At 50.6% G+C, this 25,890-nt stretch overlaps 5 protein-coding genes across 5 annotated transcripts; 3 read left to right on the top strand and 2 right to left on the bottom strand.

The window, feature by feature from the left end:
• Positions 1 to 9,181: 9,181 nt before the first annotated feature.
• LOC122380958 (late histone H1-like) lies at positions 9,182 to 9,851 on the top strand. The gene has a single exon (XM_043364608.1). It carries the CDS (start codon positions 9,227 to 9,229, stop codon positions 9,791 to 9,793), a length of 567 nt encoding a protein of 188 aa, XP_043220543.1. The 5' UTR covers positions 9,182 to 9,226; the 3' UTR covers positions 9,794 to 9,851.
• A 1,582-nt stretch (positions 9,852 to 11,433) lies between these two features.
• On the bottom strand, positions 11,434 to 11,976 carry LOC122380961 (histone H2B). The gene has a single exon (XM_043364611.1). It carries the CDS (start codon positions 11,932 to 11,934, stop codon positions 11,563 to 11,565), a length of 372 nt encoding a protein of 123 aa, XP_043220546.1. The 5' UTR covers positions 11,935 to 11,976; the 3' UTR covers positions 11,434 to 11,562.
• A 91-nt stretch (positions 11,977 to 12,067) lies between these two features.
• On the top strand, positions 12,068 to 12,547 carry LOC122380960 (histone H2A). Its single transcript, XM_043364610.1, has one exon. It carries the CDS (start codon positions 12,120 to 12,122, stop codon positions 12,489 to 12,491), a length of 372 nt encoding a protein of 123 aa, XP_043220545.1. The 5' UTR covers positions 12,068 to 12,119; the 3' UTR covers positions 12,492 to 12,547.
• A 3,841-nt stretch (positions 12,548 to 16,388) lies between these two features.
• On the bottom strand, positions 16,389 to 16,785 carry LOC122380963 (histone H4). Its single transcript, XM_043364612.1, has one exon. It carries the CDS (start codon positions 16,753 to 16,755, stop codon positions 16,444 to 16,446), a length of 312 nt encoding a protein of 103 aa, XP_043220547.1. The 5' UTR covers positions 16,756 to 16,785; the 3' UTR covers positions 16,389 to 16,443.
• Positions 16,786 to 23,124: 6,339 nt separating this feature from the next.
• LOC122380959 (histone H3) lies at positions 23,125 to 23,609 on the top strand. The gene has a single exon (XM_043364609.1). The coding sequence runs from the start codon at positions 23,140 to 23,142 to the stop codon at positions 23,548 to 23,550; it is 411 nt and encodes a 136-aa protein (XP_043220544.1). The 5' UTR covers positions 23,125 to 23,139; the 3' UTR covers positions 23,551 to 23,609.
• Positions 23,610 to 25,890: the final 2,281 nt, after the last annotated feature.

Raw genomic sequence — 25,890 nt, 5'->3', positions numbered from 1 at the left:
TCTCGGTCACCCTTATAATCCTCGCGAAAACATACCTTTGCCGAAGAATAATCGGAAACCGGTACAGAAAGGGCGAGGAGCCTGTTTCCGAATATTCTCACGGAAACATTCCTTTACCGAAGAATAGCCGGAAAACAGTACAGAAAGGGCGAGGAGCCTGTTTCCGAATATTCTCACGGAAAAATACCTTTACCGAAGAATAGTCGGAAAACGGTACAGAAAGGGCGAGGAACCTGTTTGCGAATATTCTCACGCAAACATAACTTTACCGAAGAATAGTCGGAAAACGGTACAGAAAGTGCGAGGAACCTGTTTCCGAATATTCTCACGGAAAAAAAGCTTTGATGGCCTATTTTTCGGAATGCTTTTTATGGTCACTTCTCGGTCACCCTTATAATTCTCACGGAAACATACCTTTTCCGAAGAATCTTCGGAAAACTACGAATCCCGTGGACTCCCATGGGAATTAGGCGGCATTATTGTAGGCATTTTTATTCGGGTGCCACCGATGCCACTCAAGTGTCACGGTATGCAAGGCCTTGGTCCCACCGGTCGTGCGATGTGCTCTTTCAGCAGAGACCGTACCGACTGGCATTTAGCGACCGCTGACCGTTTTAAAGACTGTACGGCCGGCAGCGGGCGGTCCGGTCCTCGCCTCCGGCTAATTGAGGGGGAGACCGCGACAGGGGACCGCGCGTCCCCTGTCCCGTTGTGCCGGCTCGCAGAGTGCGGACGGGTGTGCTGAGTGTGTTGTGTCCAGTGTCGTCTGACGTCTCCTCCTCCGACCATGAAGGTTTCCGCCAGTTTCTGCTGTGTGACAATCAGAGCATTAATCCTAGTTATTGCAATGCTAGATCAAAAAACCGGCGCTGAAACGTTCACTTCAAAATGGCGGCGGTCACCATCGTCACTCATTTGCCAGCGGCAAAGGGGAAAAGTGCTGCTGGTAGCGTCATGTAGCGGGCCCAGGTAACGGTATATAACAATAGATTCAGGGTAGCAAAACGTAGGGACATGCGTGATGCTAAATGCACTTACGTAAGAATTTATTATCTAAGCTGAAAACGGCCTTTGTCTTAGTTCTTGGGCCGGAATTGAATAGCCGGCATTAACGTAACGTAAATGGAAGACCTGGCCAATTGCCAGCTATTAACTTTCCGCCTCCCCCGGCTATAGCCTCATGGCTTGCCGGGAGGACAAAAAAAAAAAAAAAAATTGAACTGAATGTACAGCCCACCGCTAAAGTAATGTAGGGTTTTACCAATCTCAACGGTTGGCTTTGACTGGCGATTGTTTAATGCGGAGTGATCGAAAAGAAGATGTCAATAGCTAAAGTTGCAGCTGCAAGGGTGACGATACATACAAGCTACATTCAAAGTTTCATTGTAGTCTGGCTAATCGTTCCTAAGCTTCAAAAGCAGAACATACCCATGACTGAAACCACACATTACTTCTGCTGTGGACTGCCCAATTTATTACCGCTGTTACATAGGAATCTCCGCTTTGTTACAGGAGTGCCAGGCTCGACGAGCGACTCAACCGCAAGATGGCGGAGACTGAGCGGCGGCCGAGGACGTGTGACGTGATGTGTGAAGTGCAGCTGACTCGAAAAAGTGAAGAGCTGTGCATATATCTTAGAATTGCAGTTTTCCCCGAATATTGACTGTGACGGTGACGCTGGAATATTTTAGGTAGCTCTCTTTCTAACCGATGACTGTTACACGCGGGTTCATGCGACGGTTGGCGGTTCTCTTCTGTCATCTTTGAGCGCGCTTCTGGCTTCACACGGCGCCTGGCAGCGCCATTGGCGTATCTGTCTGCCTCTGTCTGTCTGAAAACTGCACAGCACGCTTCTTTTTCAAAAGTCATCCTTGAAAACGACAGCTGCGATCCAGGTTTGTCGTCCGTTTGCAGACATTTGTAGCTTGAAAGGAGCGCAATCGATGCGTTGTGGATCCCGTTGGCTCCGTTCGTCAGCCGGTCATCGCTGCTTGCATATTTGTGCCGATGAAATGATGCCACGTCGCCGGATCACTGCAGCAGCTCGCCAACAGTAAGTTGAAAAACAACCTGACTGCGCTCGACGTAGTGGTCTACTCCAAATCGACGGCTGCCAAAGGGAAGAAAAGTGTTGGCGCCACCACAGCGCGCGTGACTGCTCACCGCAACGAGTCCCTGGAAGCATTAGGGCGCAAACAAATGTCACCATTGTCGAGATCAGGCTGCCGGTTATCAGTAAACTGTTGCGTCAGTCGTGTTTGTCCGGACTGAATCGTCTATGGCAGCTCTCTGGCTTTCCAGTAAGCAAAAAAAGCGACTCAGGATACTGTTGGACCTTGTACTCGTACGTGGCTTGCCCGTTCGGTCAAGTGTTTTAACAGTAGGAGCGCGTAGAGCTGTCTTTTTTAAGACAGCTCTATTATCCCTTGGTGGCCGCTCCAAGGCCTTTTAGTGGCGAACTTTAGCGCCGATAGGCAGGCCAGCTAAGGTGGTCGACTTTTCATCTTTCCTCTCACCCACTCTTCGGGAGATTCTTAATCTCCCCCCACCCTCCCGCCTCTCGACTTTCCTCTTTTCGTTGTTAGCCGGGTTTTCCGGGGTCACCGGCCTGCCGGCCCCCTCCGCCCATTTTTTTTATCCTGCCAAGACGCTTTAGTGAATTGCTTAGTTCCTAAGAGTTAAACGGTTAGAGGTAATACCAATACGTACTTAAACAAAACCAACAAAACATAACGTAGTAAAACAGAAAGCCGAATACATCAACAACATGGACTCTCTCGACCGCGAGCCGGCTCCACCGGGTCACCCATCCGAGGAGCCCGCCGAGCTCCCCCCCTCCCAGGCCATCCCCGAAGGACCGGCGTTCGTCCTTGTGACAAGGGAGGAAGGCAGTTTCCGGCACACGAACCCGTTCTCTCTTCGCCGGTCAATTGACAACTATATAGGGCCAGTTAACTCTCTAAAAGCTCTCAGGAGTGGCGCCCTCCTCATTGAAACAAAAACGGCGACCCAAACACAGCAACTGCTCCGTACCGCCTCCTTCAGAGGCACACCAATCACTGTCACCCTGGCCACCCGACTTAACTCGATCGAGGGATCGGTCCGCTCGGACGCCCTCACGGAGGTCCCTAACCGAGAGCTCCTCGAAGAGCTGCAGTCCCAAGGCGTCGTCCGAGTACAGCGTCTCCGGTCCCGTGACCTCCAAAAACTCGGACCAAACCCGACCATTCGCCTCACGTTCAGCGGCCGCACCCTACCGCAGGCCATCCGATGCGGGTACCTCTCCGTGCCCGTGGACCCCTGGGTCCCGGCCCCGCGCCCCTGCACCAAGTGCTGGGCCTATGGCCACTCAAAGCGCGCCTGCCGTCGACGCCAGCCCATGTGTGGCCGCTGCGGCGGGCCGCACGACGCGGAGAAGTGCAGCGGGCCCGAACAGTGCCCCGGCTGCGGCGGTCCCCACCCGGCGTGGGACCGCCGGTGCCCTATCGCGGAGGACGCCAAGCAGTGGCACCGCGCGGAAGTCAAGAACCGCCGCGCGGAGCACCGGGCCCAAGGCCACGGTCGGCCCAACGGAGCCACGTGGTTCCGGGAGGAGCGGCCCGACGGGCTGCTCCCCGCCCCTCACCCGCCGTCGGACACCGGGTCCCCTCCCACTCGTTCCGCGACCGCCGCCGCCGCCGCACGCCCGACCGCCGCCGCCGCCGCCGCCGCCGCCCGCCCGACCGCCGCCGCCGCCGCCGCCCGCCCGACCGCCGCCGCCGCCGTCGCCCGCCCGACCGACACCGCAACCGCCCCTCTCGCCGGGGACGACTGGCCGCCCCTGCCGGCCCCAGGTGCGACCCATAAGGTGGCCTCACCACCGGCACGCTCCGTGCCACCCGCTCCTAAGCGCACTACCGACATGTCCTCACCGGCCGCCCCTCAGGCCTCGCCCTCCGTCCGGTCCGTCACCGACACCGACACCGACACAGACGACCCCGCTCCAAGGCCGTCCCGCCTCTCCAAACACTCGAGCGGCTCCGCGGAGAGCCTCGGCAGCGGCCAGTCAGAGGCCGACACTATCTCCCTACAGCTCGACGAGCTAGACACTACCATAGTCAGCGCCCCCACCCCCTCACCGCCGCCCCACGACACTCCACCGCTCCGCCGGAACAACACCGTTCCCTTGAGTCTGGCCGACCTGGATGTGCTGGAGTCAGCCAGGTCCGGCCCGCTCACTCGGTCCGCTCTAAAGAAACAGTAATATGCCACAACACACGGAGGAATTCCTGCTCCAGTGGAATGCTAACTCTGTAGTATCCCACTGGGCGGAATTCCGTGAATATATAGTTAATAAAAAGCCATTAGTAGCCGCCATCCAAGAGACCCACTTCCTCGACACTGACTCGACTAAATATAACTTTAACCTCTTTGGATATTCTCTTTACTGCAATAACGTAAATGATTCCCCACGCCGAGGCGGTTCGGCTTTGTATGTCTCTAACAACCTTCTACATCATCAAGTTAACTTTGACTCTAACCTAAATTACGTTGCAACCACAATCAAAATTGCACAGCGAGACGTTAATGTAATCTCTCTCTACTTGTCACCTAGTATTAACGTAACGTACCAACAACTGGATCGACTCTTTGGCCAAATCCCCTCCCCTAAATTGATAATAGGTGATTTTAATGCTCACCACACTGCCTGGGGCTGCAACAACATAACACAGCGCGGCACCACACTTAACAACATCATTAACAAACATAATCTCATTTGTCTTAATGACAAATCACCAACATTCCACAGAATCATGAACGGAACAAATCAATACTCGGTAATTGATCTTGTGCTGACTTCTCCAGAAATCAGCTTGCTTTTTACCCCAAAAGTGCAAATCGACCAATACTTTAGTGATCATTATCCTATACATATAACAGTTGAATCCTCTTCAAGGTCAACCATAAATACATACCTCCCGAAATGGAACTTTAACAAAGCGGACTGGACGACATTCCAGGACGACATAGATGAACAACTTGACATTCTTAGCTTCAACGACAATACAAACAAAAACGTAAATGACAACGATACAGTAAACATAGAAAGTTTCCTTCAGATAATAGGCGAAGCAGCTGAACGTTCTGTCCCATTGACAAAGCAAAGACAGGGTTACAAACACGCCCCGTGGTGGACGGAAAACTGTCAAAAAGCAGTCGCGAGGCGCCGCAGAGCCCTACGGAAATGTAGGGCCTGCCCCTGTGTTGCTCATGAAATTCAGCTCAGGAACGAAATCAGGAACGCAAAAGAAGTCATCAACGCAGCAAAAAAAGAGTCTTGGGAAAGCTTTTCGAACAAATTTAACCGTTTCACACCCATTACTAAAGTCTGGGAACATCTTAGATGTTTCCGCATCAATAAACCAAAGATATATAAAATTCCGTCACTGATTATACAAAACACACTCACAACAGACCCACAAGCAGTTGCCACACAATTTGCAGCCCATTATGCAAACATATCCTCAAACAACAACTACTCAGGCACTCTACACAACAACCTCAGCACCACCCTATCAACACTCACGTTCCAATCCGACAACACAGAACATTACAATCACCTATTCACCCTATATGAACTACAACATGCAATCGTAAAGTGTGGGAATACTTCGGTAGGCCCGGACAAACTGCCCTACATGTTCTTCAGAAAACTAACCCCCTTTGGCCTTGAACACTTTCTCAAGGTCATCAACCAGCTATGGGTTGAAGGCCACTTTCCGGACTCCTGGAGAGAAAGTATAATCATCCCCATTCTCAAAAAAGACAAACATAGCACCGATCCAGCTAGTTACAGACCAATTTCATTGTCGAGCTGTGCCTCTAAAATCGTCGAGAGAATGGTCAACAATCGAATCAGAGTGTACCTAGAATCACAACACAAGCTCTCACAACACCAAAACGGATTTCGACCAGCACGCTCCACAGCTGACAACTTGATACACATTATTGACACGATACAACAGGGGTTTTTCCATAATAAAGTTACAGCTGCACTCTTCCTCGATCTGAAAGCAGCCTTCGACAAAGTACATCACAAAGCTATACTTATAAAAACACATAACATGGGAATACGCGGACGAATGGCCAATTTCATAAGTAATTTTCTTAATAACCGCACTTTCAAGGTCAGAGTAGGCAACACCTACTCAACCCTACACAACCTCGATCACGGCGTCCCTCAGGGAAGTCCTCTCTCCCCGACGCTCTTCCTTATATATATAAATGACATCTTTGACAATATACACAATGTAACACATAACGTACACTATTCCATGTACGCGGACGATTTGGCGGTCTGGACGTCGCACCACAATGTGAATGCGGCATACCAAAAACTTCAAACGGTACTAAACCACGTAAACAAATGGTGTGACAAGTGGGGAATGCAAATTGCTCCCCACAAGTCAGCCTCACTAACCTTTTCCAAACAACGCAGACACCCCACACCTCCACGCCCGCTCCGTTTGGGCCGGGTTGAGATTCCGCAAACAAATACCTTTAAATATCTAGGCATCACACTGGACAGGGGACTCACTTTCACACAACACATAGCAGACATCACAGGAAGGTGCACCCGGCGCCTCAACATCATGAAATGTATCTCTGGTACACACTGGGGCGCCGACAGAAAAACACTGACACTTCTATATACATCTCTGATTCGATCCATCTTGGATTATAATGCCTTTTTACTAACAAATATATCCACTACTCTCAGTAACAAGGTCGAGAGTATCCAGAATTCCGCTCTTCGCATTATTTCTGGCGCACTCCGCACTTCGCCTTCATCGAATCTCCGTGTTGATTCAAACATTCCTCCTTTGGAAAGAAGAAGAGAATACCAGCTTATAAGGTATTACACGAAAGTAATGGCAAGAAAAGATACAATACCATACGCTATACTCAGTAACCTACCAGAAAATAACATAATAACACATAGAGAATACAAGTACCAAACAATAAGAAGACACCTTAAAAACATACTTAGGGACTATAAAATAGAAACTCCAAAGGTTCTAGATAACCCTCCACTGAGCCCGTACTGGACTAGGCACCCCATCCAAACCCTTATCCTCTTCGATGACAACAAAAAAGACATGAACACCGATGAAATGAAACAACTTTTCCTCGAATTCCAAAACGACCATAAAGACCATACTTTTATATACACAGACGGCTCTCGGGCGGACAACAAGACCGGAGCCGCCTTCTACATAAAAGGATTCGCACAATCCACCCGCCTCTCCGATAACCACTCCATCTTTTCGGCCGAACTCTACGCGATCAGTGCAGCGCTTCGACACGTAATCAACAAACCTGATAGACAACTAATGATTTGTACTGATTCCAAGGCAGCAGTGCAATCAATCGCAGCGGCCCATAATGATTCGCACCCAATCACGCGAGACATTAAAAGACAAATTAATCAAATCACCGACCAAAACAGAGAAGTTAAGATAATCTGGATACCCGGTCACGCGAATATTGTGGGGAATGAGCGCGCGGACAAAGCGGCCAAAGCCAGCCTCCGTGATCCCCCCAATAACTCCCTCCCATGCCCGGTATCAGATTATCTTAATGTCATTTACGCGTCCTACAAAAAGTATGTCCAGTTTGAATGGGACGTAAATCCACATTACTACTTTCACCCAATCAAACCAATTATCGGACACTGGTCGACTGCTTATCAAAATACCCGGCTTAAAGAAGTAATTATAGCCAGACTTAGAATCGGACATACTAAATTGACACATGAATATATCTTTGATCAAGGCCCCCCTCCAATCTGCCAACGTTGTAACATAAGATACACAATTGAACACTTCTTGATCCACTGTCCCCAATATCAAGCAGAGAGGCAACCTATAATCCAATATATCACCCACAACCAACTTGCACTTTCAATTCCTACTCTCCTCGGCGATTCTCACCCGGATCTACTCGACTTGCTTTTCTCTTTCCTGAAGAATTCCAGGCTAGACCGATCCATATAGCATAGTCTCGCGCTCAGTTCCGTGGTCGGCAAGCCGTCGATAGCGGTTCTGGGCGCGGGACTCACGATACAGGCCATGTCAATTTAGGAGCCCCGAGCTTACGGGCACCAGCCGCCGCCGCGGGGACCATTGGCACGCGGCGGCGGGCTCCCCCCCCCCCTCCCCATCTGCTCGGCAGACAGAGGTGTCGGCACTATGCCGTCCGCAACGACCCGTTATTATAGATTGACACACCAAAGGAGCCCACACTGAAACGTCAGTACTCCCATCACACAAATCAGCACTTGGTGGGAGTTTGCAGGAGTCCCGAGCTTACGGGCACCAGCCGCCGCCGCGGGGACCATTGGCACGCGGCGGTGGGCTCCTCTCCCCCAATTCATTGGAGACATGATTTTCTCTTGGTTTCTCTTGGTTTTTCTCGTGTTTCATTGTGATTGTTTTGTTTCAATTGTTCTTGTTTTCCCTTACGTTTGCGAGCGCGCGTGTTTGCGTCCCTCCGGCGGCGGCGGCGGCAATCGGGACCTGCCCACCCCTCTCGCGGTTCTCGACAGGGATCCCTCTTAAAGGTCGAGGCCCACTCGAGACACCGCAGCTATCTGGCCGGACACCCCGGGCGTGGCCTAGGTGGCTTGCATCCATGGCCCCCGGGAGTGGATGAAGGCGATAGCTCCACAAACACACTTACACATTAGCGATATAACGTAACGTAATATCAAAGCAAAGGGATTTTTCCTGTGCAATTTGGCAAAAGCGCACAGGTTTTGCCCTCTAAGATAGGCCCCAGGTTTTTCTAGTTAGGACTTTCCTGGTGGAACTCACAACACAACAACAACACACATTACAACACTACCACATTTCAGCATCAAGATTCAGCAGCAAGAAATGTAAGTACTCAAAATCCCTCTCGGCACTGCCACTCTGGCACCCTTTCTGGCTTTCCCTTGCACTTGCTTCCACCGGACGCCACATGAGCCGGGCTAACGTAAACTTTGTTCTTGATATTGCCTTGGGCCGGAATAACATAGCCGGCATTAAAGTAAAGTAAAACGGAAGATCTGGCTAATTGCCAGCTAGTAACTTCCCCCTACCCCGACCAGGGCTTCGGCCTGTCGGGAGCAAAATTCAAAAAAAAAAAAAAAAAAAAAAAAAAAGCGACTATTATTACTGACGATACCTGACGCCAGAAAAAGATGACCGAGTCTACCGCTGCCACCGCCCCTGCTGCTGGCGCCGCGAAGGCGGCCAAGGCAAAGGTGCCTCGCACCAAGCCGACGCACCCGCCCACCAACGAGATGGTCCAGGGAGCCATCAAAGGTCTGAAGGAGCGAGGAGGCTCGTCGCTGATCGCCATCAAGAAGTACATTGCAGCGAACTACAAGGTCGACGTTGAAAAGCTGGCGCCGTTCATCAAAAAGGCTCTCAAGACTGGCGTCACCAGCGGCGCCCTGGTGCAGACCAAAGGCAAGGGTGCCAGCGGATCGTTCAAGCTGTCTTCCGCTGCTGCCAAGCCGGCCAAGCCCGCCGCAAAGTCGCCTAAGAAGCCTGTGGCCGCGAAAAAGACACCAAAGAAGACTGCTGCCAAAAAGTCGGCGGACAAAAAGAAGACTGCCAAGTCTCCCGCCAAGGCCCAGAAGCCCAAGGCCAAGCCAACCAAAGCTAAGAAGGCCAAGTCGCCGGCGAAGAAGCCCAAGGCACCGAAGCCCAAAAAGACGGCTGCCAAAAAGCCTGCCGCCAAAAAGGCCCCGGCTAAGAAGTGAACGATGTGCCTGACCGTTCCGCTGGCACATGTCAATGGCTCTTATCAGAGCCATCTAATCGTCTCGTTTTTGTCTTTTTAAGCACAGATGATATCTGGATCTCCCCACTCTCCTGGGAGACGACCATCTACTTCTCCTCGAAAAACTCTTCGCATTTCTCAAGGACGCGCAACTTCTCCACGAACTTTAACCCCCGGCCTGGCCTAGTGCCAGAAACTTCCTCCTCTCCTACATTCTTCTCCGCCATTTTCTCTCCGCCGCGCCGTTGATTGTACGTGCTAATAATTGATCTTCCATTCTTGCTGTTGATGTTGTTCTTGTGATTTTTGTGATTATCGTTCGATGTTGTTCCCCCACCGCTTCTCATTCGCACTAATTGCTCCGTTGAATCGTCGATCTCGTCTAATCACCTGTGATTTACACGCGCGCTAACGGCGGCGGAGGCGCGGCACCGCGAACACTTAGGTGACTCCATTGCGCGCTCCGATCAGGTCGATTGGGCCGAGATCGTTGAGCGTCAACACCGACTGGGGGCTTAGCTTTTCCTGCTTGGCCTCCGGGCGCCCTTCTCGCGCGGAGTCATCTCCCTGTCCCTCTTCTTATCCCTCCTTGCATAGACGGTCTCCATATTGCGCGCTCCGGTAAAGGCCCCGTGCCAACAACCGTCGCAGCGCCAACACCGACTGGGGGCTGAAGCGTTTGCTGCTAGGCGACCCCGGGTGTCCCTCCCCGCGCGGAACCGTCTCCCATCTCCCTCTTCGTCACCCTCCTACACATTAGCTTAAACGATACAGGTTTTTTCCCCGCGCTATTTTGGCTGCAGCGCGGGGTTTTTCCCTTTGCAATAGGCGCCGGGTTTTTCAGTTCATAGAACTTTTTCCCTGGCTATTACACCCCACAACCGAACACTGACACCTTGCACAAGTATGACTGTGTGTATGAATGCTAATAAATACATGAACCAATGTTGTGTTTGTGCAGCGAGAAGGTGGAGACTGCCGGAGACCCGTGTCCGTCGCCTCCAAAGTCCGCCAACAGCCCCATCTCAGCTCGCCTGGCGAGATACAGACAAATATACGAGGAAATGAGGGCGTATTTTGCTGCACAAGATCTACCGCGGAGCCGCGACCCTCTGGATGATCCAGACCTGGCACCGTACCTCGTGCGCGGCGTAGATCGGTGCTAGGGTGTATCGTGTTATTCTAGAGTGTATGTATCGTGTAACTGTATCTATGTAGTGTGAATGGTAACAAATATAAGTTACCGCGGTGTTAGCGGCCTATTCGCGAATGCAGTTACCGAGGTGCTACTGCCTCAGTCTGCGCTGCATTCTCGTGCTGCCTTCTTGTGTTACAATGCAGTCTCCACTCGTATAGCTGTTTAGAGTGTTGCGGTGGCGACTCATCCTTGCCGTTCGGATTGTTCTTTAGAACAGCAATAAATGTGATGTTGTGTTTCAAACAACATCAAAAAATTTCAAACGCCGCTAGTAGCTGCCACCGCTACGTCCCTTATCATGCGGTTCTGTTGCGATTTCGATAGCGACCATGGTGAGTGCAGATCAGCGTCTGCTTGAAGCCAACGACCCGCTGCAACAATGACCCGGATGTAAACATCTGTGCTGCAAGTCCACTATTTGATTTATTGGTCTTGAAAAAGACCTATTTGTGCTGCTAGGAGCGGCACCGGCCGGCATGGGAGGCGATGAGCGATGATCAGTGATGAGATGAAGCGAGCGTCGACCGGCACCGGCTGCCAGGCCAGCCAGCTTACTTGCTGCTCGTGTACTTTGTTACGGCCTTGGTCCCCTCCGACACGGCATGCTTGGCAAGCTCACCGGGGAGGAGCAGGCGGACAGCAGTCTGAATCTCCCTAGAGGTGATTGTCGAGCGCTTGTTGTAGTGCGCCAGACGCGAGGCCTCGGCAGCAATGCGCTCGAAGATGTCGTTGACAAAGGAGTTCATGATGCTCATGGCCTTCGACGAGATACCGGTGTCCGGGTGGACCTGCTTCAGCACCTTGTAGATGTAGATGCCGTACGATTCCTTCCTCTTGCGCTTACGCTTCTTATCTCCCTTGGAGATATTCTTCTGGGCCTTGCCGGCCTTCTTTGCGGCCTTTCCGCTAGTCTTCGGTGGCATGGCGGCGCTTCGAGTGCAATACACTGTTCAACACGAAATTTGGAATTCGGTTGATAAAGCGTAATGGCGGTGGGAGAGAGTGGGTGAGCACCGGTGTCCGGCGCCGCTACGTCCCTTTTTAAATCCAGGTGTGAACGCAAATACGGGATTGCACGTTTGTTGCTACATCTTGTTCACATACAGCCATGTCTGGACGCGGCAAGGGCGGCAAGGTGAAGGGAAAGGCCAAGTCCCGGTCCTCCCGGGCCGGACTTCAGTTCCCTGTCGGTCGTATCCATCGTCTCTTGCGTAAGGGAAACTATGCCGAGCGCGTCGGTGCCGGTGCCCCCGTGTACCTGGCTGCCGTCATGGAGTACCTGGCCGCTGAGGTACTCGAGCTGGCCGGCAACGCTGCGCGCGACAACAAGAAGACCAGGATCATCCCTCGCCACCTGCAGCTGGCCATCCGCAACGACGAGGAGCTGAACAAGCTCCTGTCGGGCGTCACCATCGCCCAGGGCGGTGTGCTGCCAAACATCCAGGCGGTGCTCCTGCCCAAGAAGACCGAGAAGAAGTAAGCCTGCATCTGGCTCAGTCGACTCGAACCCTGTAACAGGCCTTTTTAAAGGCCACACAATACCAATGGAACTGGTCACAGGTCACTTTCATGACAACGCGTCGGCTTATCACGCTATCTGGGGAGCACCCAGAGCTGTTTCCGTTGGCGTGAAACGTTAACCCACGCCCCGTGGGGGGGGGGGGAGGGTGAAACGGCCTCTCCCGTAGCTTTCACCTGAACTACTACAGACATCGAATTTGCAATTGATATCTCTTATTGGTCAAGCTACGGCGAAAAAAAAACTATTAAAGCAGACATGTGCCTGGATCCGAGCAAATGAATCTAGGATCTGATCCCACGAATCCTTATTTTGGATCCAACGGGAGCATAGATTCAGCTGCTATCGAAAGATCCGTAGCCATCATGGATAGGTCTAATTTTTTTGCTAGAGATCCAGTGTGGTCATAGATCCCCGTTTAGTTTTTGTAACCGAAGAAATAAAAAAAAATCACTTATATCAACTCAAAAACGTTCTGTTTCTATTAGTTCATATATCCACTCAGTTCATGGATCCACTTTCCTGGTTCATCGTCAGATCCTACGAGATAATAGATCCCTGATAAATTATTCACGTCCGATCCGGTGGGATCATAGATTCTAACCTACAATTTGCCTCGAGATCCACTGAGATCATGAATCCATTACTCGGATCCATGCACATGTCTGGACTTTTAAGTTTATGACCTTATTTTTTTCAAACAAATCTTTAGCTGCTGTAGACCACGTAGCGCAAAATAAGAGCCACCGTTGCATTCCCCGTGACGAGCTATCACAGCATCCTCACAGAAATATACCATTCCGAAGAATGTTCGGAACGTGTGAGGGTTTAATCGCTTTTTCACGACGCATGGCGATTGCAGATCGACCACACTCCCGCGTAAAATAAAACGTATCTAAAAGCGTATCTTATCATCAAGGTCGCACACACTCAGCTCGCAGTCCAACACACGGGTGGAAACTGACGCTAGCGTCTCAGGGCTCACTTCCGCCCCCCCCCCCCTCCCAGTCTCCCCTCACTGCCACCCCACCCTGAACACCCCAGGGGTCTCCCCATAGCGTCACCCCCTCGCATTCCCGGCGGTCCCCTTACCGCCGCCCCGCCCTCCCACACCTCGGCGGCCGCGGCGGCCGGCCGGCCCGCCGCTACCCCGTTCCGCCCAATGTCCTCATTTGATGACATCTAAATTTGGCGCTCTCCAGATCGCTAGAATTCTAGAAATGGCCGATGAGAATACGATCATATGTGTATAACATAATCCGTTGAGCAATGAGTGGAGTCAATTTGGACGTAACTATGTTCACAGTTGAATGGAAGCCAAATAAGCCGACGAGGGTCTCAATGTCTGAAAATCGCTAAATTTAAGCGCTTATCAAATACAAGAGGGTGAAGGGAAACAAACATAACGGGACCCAGGTGGTCGACAAAGACCTTCTCGACACGTTGGCGAGGTTCTAAGCCGTCTAACATATACCCGGTGTGCGCCACATCTGGCTGTTTCGGGTGTCCTCATATGAGGACACTGAGCGCTAATGGGTTCTCACATACAATCCTCACGAAAACATACCTTTATCGAAGAATAATCAGAGAAATGTACAGAAAGGGCAAGGTTTCCGAATATTCTTACGGAAATGAAATGTGTTTCTATGGTAAATTTGGCGGAATGCCTTTCGTGGTGACATCTCTGTCTCCCTTATAAAACTCACGGGTCGGAAACAAACTGTTCCGTACAAATTGGTCACGAGTTTCCCGTTCTTATTAAAATGCCGGCTGTGCTGTGAACTCTTGACTTTTGATTCTGATTTATCTCCCAACGCATGTTTTGTCTGTTAACCGTTCTCCTCGTCGCTTCCGGCCGGCCGGCCATCGGCGGCCCGAGCCATGTGAGGCCATGTGTGGGCCACTTGTCACCGTCCTGGGCCGACGGCCGCGTCCAAACCCGAGCAGTTGTTCAACGAGTGTCGCCAGGGAGAGGACCCGACAATCCTCTTCCTGGCACGACTGAATATAACCACAGCCGACAGCGAGCGTGTCGATTGAGTGAACCGCGAGCCGCGATATCGAACCGAACAGCAACACATACCATTGCGAAAAAATATTCGGAACACAGCAGCGAAAAGAGACGGGGCCGCTTCCGAATTTTCTCACGGAAATACACTCTAATGGTGTATTTGGCGGGATGTCTTTCATGGTGACATCCCAGTCTCCCATAAAATCCTCACGGAAACATACCTTTGCGAAGAATACTTGGAACACAGCATCGAAAATGACACGGCGACGCTTCCGAATTTTCTCACGGAAATATACTCATGTGATGTATCTGTCGGACTGTTTGTCATGGTGACATCTCAGTACCCAATGTAATCCTCACGGAAAGATACCTTCATCAGTAATGGGGCCAACCTATTGGCTGTCAGGGGCTCGAACGTGGTGAGCCGGAAGATGATTGTCGGTTCGGGGAGGGAGGGTCGGGGCAGAGGGGTGTGAGGAGACCCGAGGCGTGGCGCGGCAGAGAACTGAGAGCGCGGCCCGAGTCCAGGGAGGGGGGGGGGAGGGGACCGGGCAAGGCCGAGCCGAGATAAGGCACGCTTTGTTCACAGAGGGAGGGAGGGGACGGGGCTGTCTCGCAGGACAACATAACCACAGATGGTTGAGCGCAGACGGCCAACATATAAACTTTAATGATGAACATCAAGCTAGTAACATGCATACTGACACCAGATCGTACCAACCTGAACCGGACTATGGAATCCAATTCGTTGAAGATATGTTACATGTCACATGAGCTGTCAAAGACGCATATTTATGGATGCATGCATGGCAGTCCCTGCCACGCCTGTCCGGCATGGCAGGTGCTGTCCCTACCAGCCATATGCTCCATTCACAGTTGCAGCGGTTGCTGTACATTAGCGTCATCTATGATTCACGAAAAGTCTCACGATGTTGTACTCATTTCCCGCATTATCTACGGTGGTATTAGTTCGTGAGAGAAAACGTGAACGCCCATAAGGTGTGCTGGAAGGTGGTTTTCCGAAAAGTCTCACGATATTGTACGCCATTCCCGACAAGTCTACGGTGATACATTTTCGTGAGAAAAACCGGAAAACATTGTACCAGCTCACAGGACTCTGACACCGCACCGTGTGTCATTTTGACACGGGACTGGTGTCAATCGCTTTTCCGAATTTTCTCATGGACACATATGTACCTTGCCGAAGAATATTCGGAAAATAGTACGGAGAGTGCGAGGGAGCAGTTTCCGAATTTTCTCACGAAGTTTGACGCGCTGGGGCGCGGCAGTGAGCCGGAACATCCGGGAGCTCTGGTCGCGCCTGGGGCAGCCCTGCGGGCCCGAGTCTAGATGCTCGGCGCTGGCCGTAGGACAGTTCCGCGCGACGACCCCTGTCAGTCCCGCCCCTCACCCCACCCCCCGCGGTGCCGGTCTCGGGTCCCGTCTGCCCCTACTTTGGCGCCATCTACGATTCACAAAAAGTCTCACGATGTTGTACCCAGTTCCCGGATTTTCTACGGTGGTACAATTTCGTGAGAAATACCGGAAAACATGGTCCTGGCTTAAGGGGCTGTGACGGAGTACCGTTCGTCAGGTCGACACGGGACTGGTGTCAATCGCTTTTCCGAATTTTCTCATGGACACATAGGTGCCTTGCCGAAGCATATTCGGAAAATAGTACGGAATGTGCGAGGGAGCAGTTTCCGAATTTTCTCACGAAGCTATCCTTCAGGAGGGTGCTCACCAGGCACCCTCGGCTGCTGACCAGCCTGTTGGCTAGACGATCGGGGATGATTGGCGTCTCAATAATGTAATACAATCAATCGGTGAAAATCTTTCAGATTAAGTGTGGCCTTTAAAAAGGCCTGTTGTTCGTGGGGCTTTCGTCGCGAGGCATTCCGCTTAACCGCCGAAGCCGTACAGTGTGCGGCCCTGGCGCTTCAGAGCGTAGACGACGTCCATGGCAGTCACCGTCTTGCGCTTGGCGTGCTCGGTATAGGTGACAGCGTCGCGGATGACGTTCTCCAGGAACACTTTGAGAACGCCGCGCGTCTCCTCGTAGATGAGGCCGCTGATGCGCTTGACACCGCCACGACGAGCCAGGCGTCGAATAGCAGGTTTGGTGATTCCTTGAATGTTATCACGCAAAACTTTACGATGCCGCTTAGCTCCTCCTTTACCCAATCCTTTGCCGCCCTTGCCACGTCCCGTCATCTTGGCGAGTAATTGGTGGTTACTCCTTTGCCGTTTGCCGTTTTTGTAGGTTCAATTAACTACAGGTGTTGCCATTTGTGTGCCAAGCGGGTAGCCTCTCGAAAAAGAACGCATGCTGTACAATCGTGCGCTTTCAAAATTCAAGTCTATGTCTTAGAGAAAAAAACCGCGAAACTCAGGCGTGCCACTGCGGCAATTGCGATCCCTCCCGGATAGGTACGATACCACCAGCGGGCGTTTTTTAGCGTTTTTAGAACCACCGGCTGCGTGCACCTGTCTTTATCAAGGCAGGTGACGCACCGGTGGTGCTGGAACTCCTGCGTGGGTGGTACCGTATAGGTAGGTAGGTGTTGTTGGTGCTTTTCGACTTTTTCTATTTCCCTTACCTCTCTCCGAGGGTACTCTACCCTTCCCCCCTACAATCCCTCCCTCTTTCTTCTCTTCGCACTTCATTGTTGTTGGGAGCTTCCTCGGCACCCGGTATACCGGCCCGACCGCTCACTATATAGCTGTCCATTTGTCTAGTTAGTTTTCTTTCTTATTTTAGCTCCCCCACATTCATTATAATCTTGACTAACATCTGAAAAGAAAAACAACATGCCTTTCATCTTGGATGAGGGGGCGGCCTCACTGCCCCCCACCGAAACACTCCCCGAAGGTCCTGCGTTCGTACTTGTAAAAAAGAAAGGTTCTTTCCGGAGTAGCAATCCTTTCCATATCAAGCGGTCCCTGGACCAGCTCATCGGCCCCGTCAAGTCGGTCAAGGCCCTCCAATCTGGCTCTCTACTCATCGAGACTGAGAACTCCAAACAAACAGTGACACTCATGAACATGACACACTTCGCAGACAACCAAGTGCAAACCCAGCTCGCCCACCGGCTCAACACAGTGGAGGGAGCCGTCCGCAGCGAGGCGCTGACGGAGCTCAGCAATGCTGAGCTCCTCGACGAGCTCAAAGGTCAGGGGGTTGTAAAAGTGCAACGCCTCAAGTCCCGGGCCCTCGAAAAAATGGGTCCCAACCCCACCGTCCGCCTCTGGTTCACAGGCCGAATCCTCCCACAAATCATCTACTGTGGATACATGCGGGTGCAGGTCACCCCCTGGATTTACGCCCCACGTCCGTGCCCAAACTGCCTCATGTACGGCCACAGCAGGCGCGCGTGCCGGCGCCGCAACCCGCGGTGCGGCCGCTGCTCGGGCGGACACCCGACCGAGGGATGTCAAGCCCCCCCTCTCTGCTTCGGCTGTGGGGGGCCCCACCCGTCCTGGGACAGGGGGTGCCCGGTGGTACAGGACGCCAACCGATGGCATCGCGAGGCCACCAAACAAGCTGCACGGGAACACCAGTCAAAAAGAGCACCAACACAGGTCATGCTGGACCCAGCCAGAGGAGCACCAGCACAGGCCATGCTGGACCCAGCCGAGTGGCCCCCGCTCCCGGCAGCGCGGGAGAAGATCCCGCCACCGCGCCCTCGCCCTCCGCGCCCAGCCCAGGCAGACACGTCCCCGCCGCCCCCTCCACCGGAACGGACGCCCCAGTCGTCGCCGAACACGACCCTCACGCCGGACTCCCCTCTGTCTGAGCCCCTCACGCCGGACTCCCCGGAAAGTGAGCCCGCGGCGGAGTCCGAGTGCGCTCCCAAGGAGACCCCCACCGGGTCCCCGACAGCTGGATCCCGAGCCAGCCGCCGGTCCTCCTCACCCCCCTCGCCAAACCGTCGCTACTCTTCCGAAAGCCGCGGAAGCACCCCAAGTACAGTAGATGCGGAACAATCTCCTCGGTCGCGGTCCTCCTCTTATGACCGTCGCCTCACACGGTCACGAGCGGCGCGCACACACCACTTTAAATGAACCAATCACGGCCTGAATTCTTCCTCCAATGGAATACCAGCTCGCTGATATCTCATTGGGGGGAATTCAAGAACTATATCATGCATAATAAACCGTTACTTGCCGCCATCCAAGAAACCAGATTCCTAGACTCTGACTCGATCAACTATAACTTTAACATACGCGACTACTCTCTATATACAGATAACGTAAACGAAACACCTCGCCGGGGCGGCTCGGCGCTTTATATCTCTAACAATATCTTGCACCACCAAATTCAACTCAATACAACGCTTAACGTTGTAGGAGCCAAAGTAAAAATAGCACAGCGTGATCTAACTGTCCTCTCTATCTACCTCTCTCCTACCTACCCATTGAATCCTAAACACCTCTCCGAATTGATTTCCCAGCTCTCCCCTCCTTTTATCATAATGGGAGACTTTAACGCCCAAAATCTAACATGGGGGTGCACACGCAACGACACGAGAGGCAGACAAATACTTAACGTAATAGAAGCACTTGATTTGATACCACTCACAAACAGAGTACCAACCCACACATGCATCACTAATGGCGAAGCCTCACATAGCGTCATCGACTTCGCTATCACGGACACAAACACCGCGACACTTTTCACCCAATACACTGCAGATGATACCCTATTTAGTGATCACTTCCCTTTGCACTACTCCATTGATGTTCCTTCAGAACAAACAAATTTTAACTTCCTCCCAAGATGGAATTTTCGGAAAGCCGACTGGGCTAACTTTCAAAAACACATTAACGTAGAATGTAGAGATCCCCCTAAAGATATTAACACTTTCCTTGACATGATACTTAACGTAGCAAAACAGACGATTCCTCTTACTCGACCCCCCATCCCCGACAAAAATGCTCCCTGGTGGAATTCTGATTGTCAAAGAGCAGTAGCACTTCGAAGGCGAGCAATGCGTGTCTTTAGACGATGCATCTGCGACGCACACGCGGAGGCAGCTCGTAAGGCTCGACGAGAATCACGCGAAATTATCTTGAAAGCCAAAAACTCAAGCTGGCAGCAATTTGCTAACACTTTTAATAGATTTACTCCTCTTTCGAAAATATGGTCCCTGATTAAATGTTTCACTAAAAATCGCACCTATTACAAGGTACCCCACCTTTACATTAACAACATACATTACATCATCCCCTCAGAAGTAACTATTCAATTTGCTATCCACTACGCCAATATCTCTTCTGAACAGCAATACCCACCACAATTCACCACAACACTTGATACACACCTCAGTACACTCTCATTCGACTCACTCAACAACGAACAATACAATGCACCATTCAGAGAACATGAGCTTCACTCATCACTTGCCAAATGTGGAAACACATCGGTCGGTCCAGATCAGGTCGCATACCAATTCTTCAAAAATCTCCCTGAATCTGGACTTGCAACTCTCCTGGCTAATATAAATCAACTCTGGGAAAGCAATTCATATCCTCCATCCTGGCGCAGAAGCATTATTATCCCAATCCTTAAAAATGGCAAACAACATTCTGATCCTGCAAACTATCGCCCAATATCCCTCACAAGCTGTGCATCAAAACTAATGGAAAGAATGGTTAATGGACGAATTAGGGCTTATCTGGAGTCCAATAATCTACTTTCTCCATATCAAACAGGTTTCAGACCTAGGAAGTCAGTATCCAGTAACATAACACATCTTATTAACTCGATACAGATTGGATACCAACGTAAAGAGTACACAGTAGCAGTATTCATTGATTTCAAGAATGCATTCGACAAAGTAAATAGGAAAGCTCTACTTATTAAACTACACAAAACAGGCCTACGGGGTCATATGGCCCATTTCATCAGTAACTTTCTTTCTAATCGCACCTTCCAGGTTAGGTGTGGGAACACATACTCACCAGATTACATTCTAGAACATGGCCTACCACAGGGCAGCGTCATATCGCCTACACTCTTTACAATAATGATAAATGATATTTTCGATGATGAACCATCTTATATTAAGCACTCTCTCTTCGCTGATGATATAGCACTCTGGTATACTCATCATAACCCTAACATTGGAATCGAACAAATACAACACTCACTTAATAACATAGGAAAATGGTGCAAGAAGTGGGGTCTTACGATCTCACCTAGCAAAACTGTCGCAGTGATATTCTCCCATCGTTTGCGACGTGACAAATGGAGAAACCTCACACTAGATAACAAACCAATCAAATACGTACAAAAACACAAATTTCTAGGAATAACTCTTGATTACACACTTAACTTCAACGCTCACATTGAGGATCTGGTACAAAGGTGTACCAGAAGAATCAACATTATGAAATGCATCGCAGGCAGAGAGTGGGGTGCGGACCGACGCACACTCACTCGACTCTACGTAACCCTAATTCGTCCAATCTTGGATTATAACAGTTTCTTATACGATGATATAGCTTCGAGCCGTATTGACAAATTGCAAACAATACAGAATCATGCACTCAGAATCATCACTGGTGCCCTGCGCACTACGAGAATAACAGCCCTACACATAGACACAAACATACCCACACTTGACAGGCGCCGCAAATTTCTATTGCTGCGCTATTATATACGGTGTGCCTCCCGCCCGGATGATATCGCCTACCAAATACTCACAAACACCCAATCGAACTCGTCACTCACAAATCAGCGTCGCTATCCACTGATCTCTCGTCGCCTCCAGAAAGTAATTGATCACTTTCAAATAACCATTCCAACCATACTGCCAATTCCCCCTATAACATCAGCTTACCTTGATCGCATAGATAATATAGAATACCTCTTCAATGAGAAAAAAGATAGAGTAACAGTAGCAGAAGTAAATCAACTCTTTTTCGAATATTGCCACACACATCAACAAACAACATTCTACTTCACTGACGGATCCGTCATGAACGGCAAATCGGGAGCAGGAGTCTTCTCTACCCACTATAGAAAATCAAGTCGTCTTCCGGATATTTTCTCTATCTTTTCAGCCGAGCTTGCGGCTATACTTCATGCTATCAATCACATCAAAAAGAAAAAAGTTAAGAACAGCGTGATCTGCACTGATTCTGCATCATCACTCTCGGCAATCAAATCACAGAATCAAACCGACCACCACATTGTATACCTGATTAAGAAGAACATAATTAACCTAAACAAGATAGGATACAACATCAGACTTCTATGGATCCCGGGACATAGTGGCATCCCGGGAAACATAAAAGCCGACGAGCTTGCCAAACAAAGCCTTAATCTCTCTAATCGTAAAGAAGATCGCTGTACACACCAAGACATCCTTTCGCACCTCAATCACACATTCCGAGACCTGCGCCAGTATGACTGGCAGGCCCTTCCCTACGATCATCTCTTTGAAATCCACCCGCAAATTGGTAACTTCACATCCTCTAATCAAGATAATCGACTCAAGGAAATAGTTCTAGCCAGATTGAGGCTAGGACACACAAAGATAACACATGATTTTATCATAAAAAATGAGCCACCCCCGAGCTGTCCACACTGCGCCGCACACACCCGACTCAACATTGCCCACCTCCTTCTCAACTGCCCACACTACGACCAACACCGTCAACACATCATTCACTACACAAACACACACAACCTCAGCCTGGACCTTCCAACTCTCCTGGGTGATGATCATCCAGATCTAATTGGACTTCTCTTTACCTTCCTCAGTGATTCGAATCTCATCAATAGCATATGATCGCAACCTTGCACACAGTATATAGATGTCCTTTGATCTTCCATCGTCGTTTCCATCCGCTTCGTTTTTGCCTCCATTCGCTTTCGTTCTCCTTTGCCTACACACGGGTCGCCTTTTCCAAGTGTATATATATATATATATATGTGTGTAAGCTCGACAGGGATCCCTCTTAAAGGTTGAGGCCCACTCGAGACACAGAAGCTATCGCCGGACACCCCGGGCGCGGCCTAGGTGGCTTGCATCCATGGCCCCCGGGAGTGGATGAAGGTGATAGCTCCACAAACACACATACACATTAGCGATATAACGTAACGTAATATAACGTAATTAAAGAAAGGGCTTTTTTACTGTGTACTTTGGCTGAAAGCACAGGTTTTTGCCCTCTTGGTTAGGCACCAGGTTTTTTCTAGTTAGGACTTTTCCTGGTAAAGTTCACCCCACAACAACACACACCAAACAACAGCACACAAATCAGCAGCAAGTCTCAGCAGCAAGCTCTATGTAAGTAACCAAATTTATCGGTCTCGCCTATCTGGCACCTTTTTGGCCTTCCCTTTGTTTTGCAACCCACCGGACGCCACATGAGCCGGTCTAACGTAAAGTTTGTCTTTGCTTTGCCTCTTGGGCCGGAATCAAATAGCCGGCAATTAACTTAACGTAAAACAAAAGATCTGGCTAATTGCCAGCAAGTAACTTCCCTTCCCCTGCTATAGCCTTGTGCTAGCGGGGATGCAAAATTCAAAAAAAAAAAAAAAAAAAAAAAAAAAAAAAAAAAAAACCGCGAAACTTAACCCACGCAATGGCTCGCACAAAGCAGACAGCACGGAAATCCACGGGCGGTAAGGCACCGCGCAAGCAGTTGGCCACTAAGGCGGCTCGCAAGAGTGCGCCGGCCACTGGCGGCGTCAAGAAGCCACACAGGTACCGGCCCGGCACAGTGGCACTGCGTGAGATCCGCCGCTATCAGAAAAGCACCGAGCTGCTCATCCGCAAGCTGCCGTTCCAGCGGCTCGTGCGCGAGATTGCCCAGGATTTCAAGACTGACCTGCGCTTCCAGAGCAGTGCCGTTATGGCCCTGCAGGAGGCCAGCGAGGCCTATCTGGTCGGCCTCTTCGAGGACACCAACCTGTGTGCCATCCACGCCAAGCGTGTTACCATCATGCCCAAGGACATTCAGCTGGCGCGTCGCATCCGCGGCGAGCGCGCCTAGGCCGCTTGTGCCGTGCTCCGGCAGGCTGGCAAGCAAGAAACAGGTCCTTCTCAGGACCAGAGAGGTGTTGCGTAGATTGCCTGATCGGATTTTTGCCGCTTTGTGGACTAGGTACAGGACGCTTTGGGGACTGGGGACTACCTAAACCAACCTAGCCTGACCTAACAGAACTTTACCTAACCTAACCTAACCTTAACTAGCCAAACCGAGCCTAACCACACGAACCTAACTTTACCTAACGCAACCCAAACTTGACTAAACGAACTGAACCTAACCTAGCCCACCCTAACCTAACCCAACCCAGCCTTAACTAGCCGAACCTAACCTAACCTAACCCAACCTTACCCAGCCTAAGCTAACCTAACCTAACCTAACCTAACCTAAACTGACCTAACCTAACCTAACCGTCTCCCCAACGGCGACGAGGAAAAAGTTACTCGCAGAAAGTAATCAATTCCTGCGAATTAATAATAATTCATTAATTATTATTAACTAGACGGCATGTTTTGCGCTATAACTGTACGTTTTGATTAAATTGGTTTTACGGATGCATTATGCTGGGTCAAAAATCGTTTATTTGTATTATTTTGGTCCCTACCCATACCCTACCCTGCCCATATCCCACCCTGCCCATACCCCACCCTGCCCATACCCTACCCTGCCCATACCCTACTCTGCCCATACGCTGCTCATACCCTCCACATACTCTACCCTACCCTACTCATACCCTACTCATACTCGATTGAAGCTGTGTACCAAATTTGAGCGCAATAGGCCCAGCCGTTCCTTAGATATGGGACCGACCCCTAACGTGCGCACGTTCAGTCGGTCCTCCGCACCTGTATCACATGACCATGCATCGCCTGGTGAGTGCCCTGCCCACCCACAGTTCAACTTTCAGCACAATCGGCCCAGTAGTGGCTGAGTTGTTGCAAGAATAAATTTACTTTATTTACTGTGAATCCCCTTGGCGAGCGGTGCCCTGCGCCGGTGTTCGTTGTCAAAGTTCAATGACCTGCCGGCTCTGCTGCTTTTCGTTCAGTTTTGGCAGCGAAGAAAATGAGCCAAGAGCACGTGCTCTCCGCTCGGCGCCAGCCGCGGCCCGTCATGCGGGAGAGATTCACGCGCTGACGGCGCACCCCTGGCCCGACCACCCCCAAATTTTAATACAAAGGTCGCATCAACCCACCAATTCGGCATGCCAAATTTCACGTCGCTACGCGGTACCGTTCCGGCGCAATAAGACACATAAGACATGACACACGGATGGATGGATGGAGATCGTACAGACATGTTATAAATCATAATATAGACTAGATGGCATGTTTTACGCTATAACTGTATGGTATTTAATTGATTTTACGGGTTCTGTAGTGTGTACCAAGTTTGAGAGAATTGGCCCAGCCGTTCTTGAGATAGGAAACTGCTCCTTTCCAGGTGTGCACGTGCATTAGCATTTAGCACCCTACATATGGTAATGTGTCGTTCGATATGTGCCCGTTGACAGTCCCAAAATTCAGCACAATCGGCCCAGTAGCGGCTGAGTTATTGCACGAATAAATTTATTTTATTTACTGGCGAATTCCCCTGGCGAGAGGTGCCTTCCGCTACCGTTTGTTGTCAAAGATTCAATGGCCTGCCTGGGCCTGCCTGCCGAAGCCACCGATCCGATTTCGTCGGAAAATACGCGTAACGTTATCAAAACACGGTCGCATGCTAGAGTCATTTTCACAAAAGTTTATTGACTTTTCGATAATATTTTGGGTGGATATTGGTCAGAAAAGAATGCTCTTTCCGAATATGTAGGTTTCATAACGATTGATCGTCGTTTTCAATACGTTTTGGTGTTGTAAAGGACATCGCGCTCCGCGCGAATCAAATTTTCAACTTAATTTTTCATTATTAAAGAAATGGTACGGATCATCAGTTTTTGTTTGCTATTCTCTGATTACACATACATTTGTCTGCAAAACGATACAACACCGATTTCATTCCGTCAAACCGTTTTCCAGCGGCATCGATTTTCCAGTCACAATGCACGAAATCGGTCATTTTTTCACAACCGGGGGTGCTGTCTTGCACGTGGCGCGTGCTATACTATGAAACCATATCGATACGCTAGTTCCATCTCTCCTCTATCCAGTGGTGAAAACCGCTTCTCGCTGCGCCCACCCGTTGCCGACTTATACAGCCGGGAAGCAGGCGCCGCAGGCCGGTTTTCGTCCGATCTTCGATTTGACCGTTTCCCGTGTTAACCCTATGGCGCACGCGAGCGCGTGCTGACGGCGCACCCCTGGTCCGATCACGCCCAAATTTTAATACAAAGGCCGCCCACGCCCA

This window comes from Amphibalanus amphitrite, unplaced genomic scaffold, assembly GCF_019059575.1.
Source record: "Amphibalanus amphitrite isolate SeventyFive unplaced genomic scaffold, NRLGWU_Aamphi_draft 000110F_arrow, whole genome shotgun sequence".
Lineage (NCBI taxonomy): Eukaryota > Metazoa > Arthropoda > Thecostraca > Balanomorpha > Balanidae > Amphibalanus > Amphibalanus amphitrite.
Note: the sequence above shows the minus strand (reverse complement) of the source record. Positions and strands in the feature narration are given on the sequence as shown.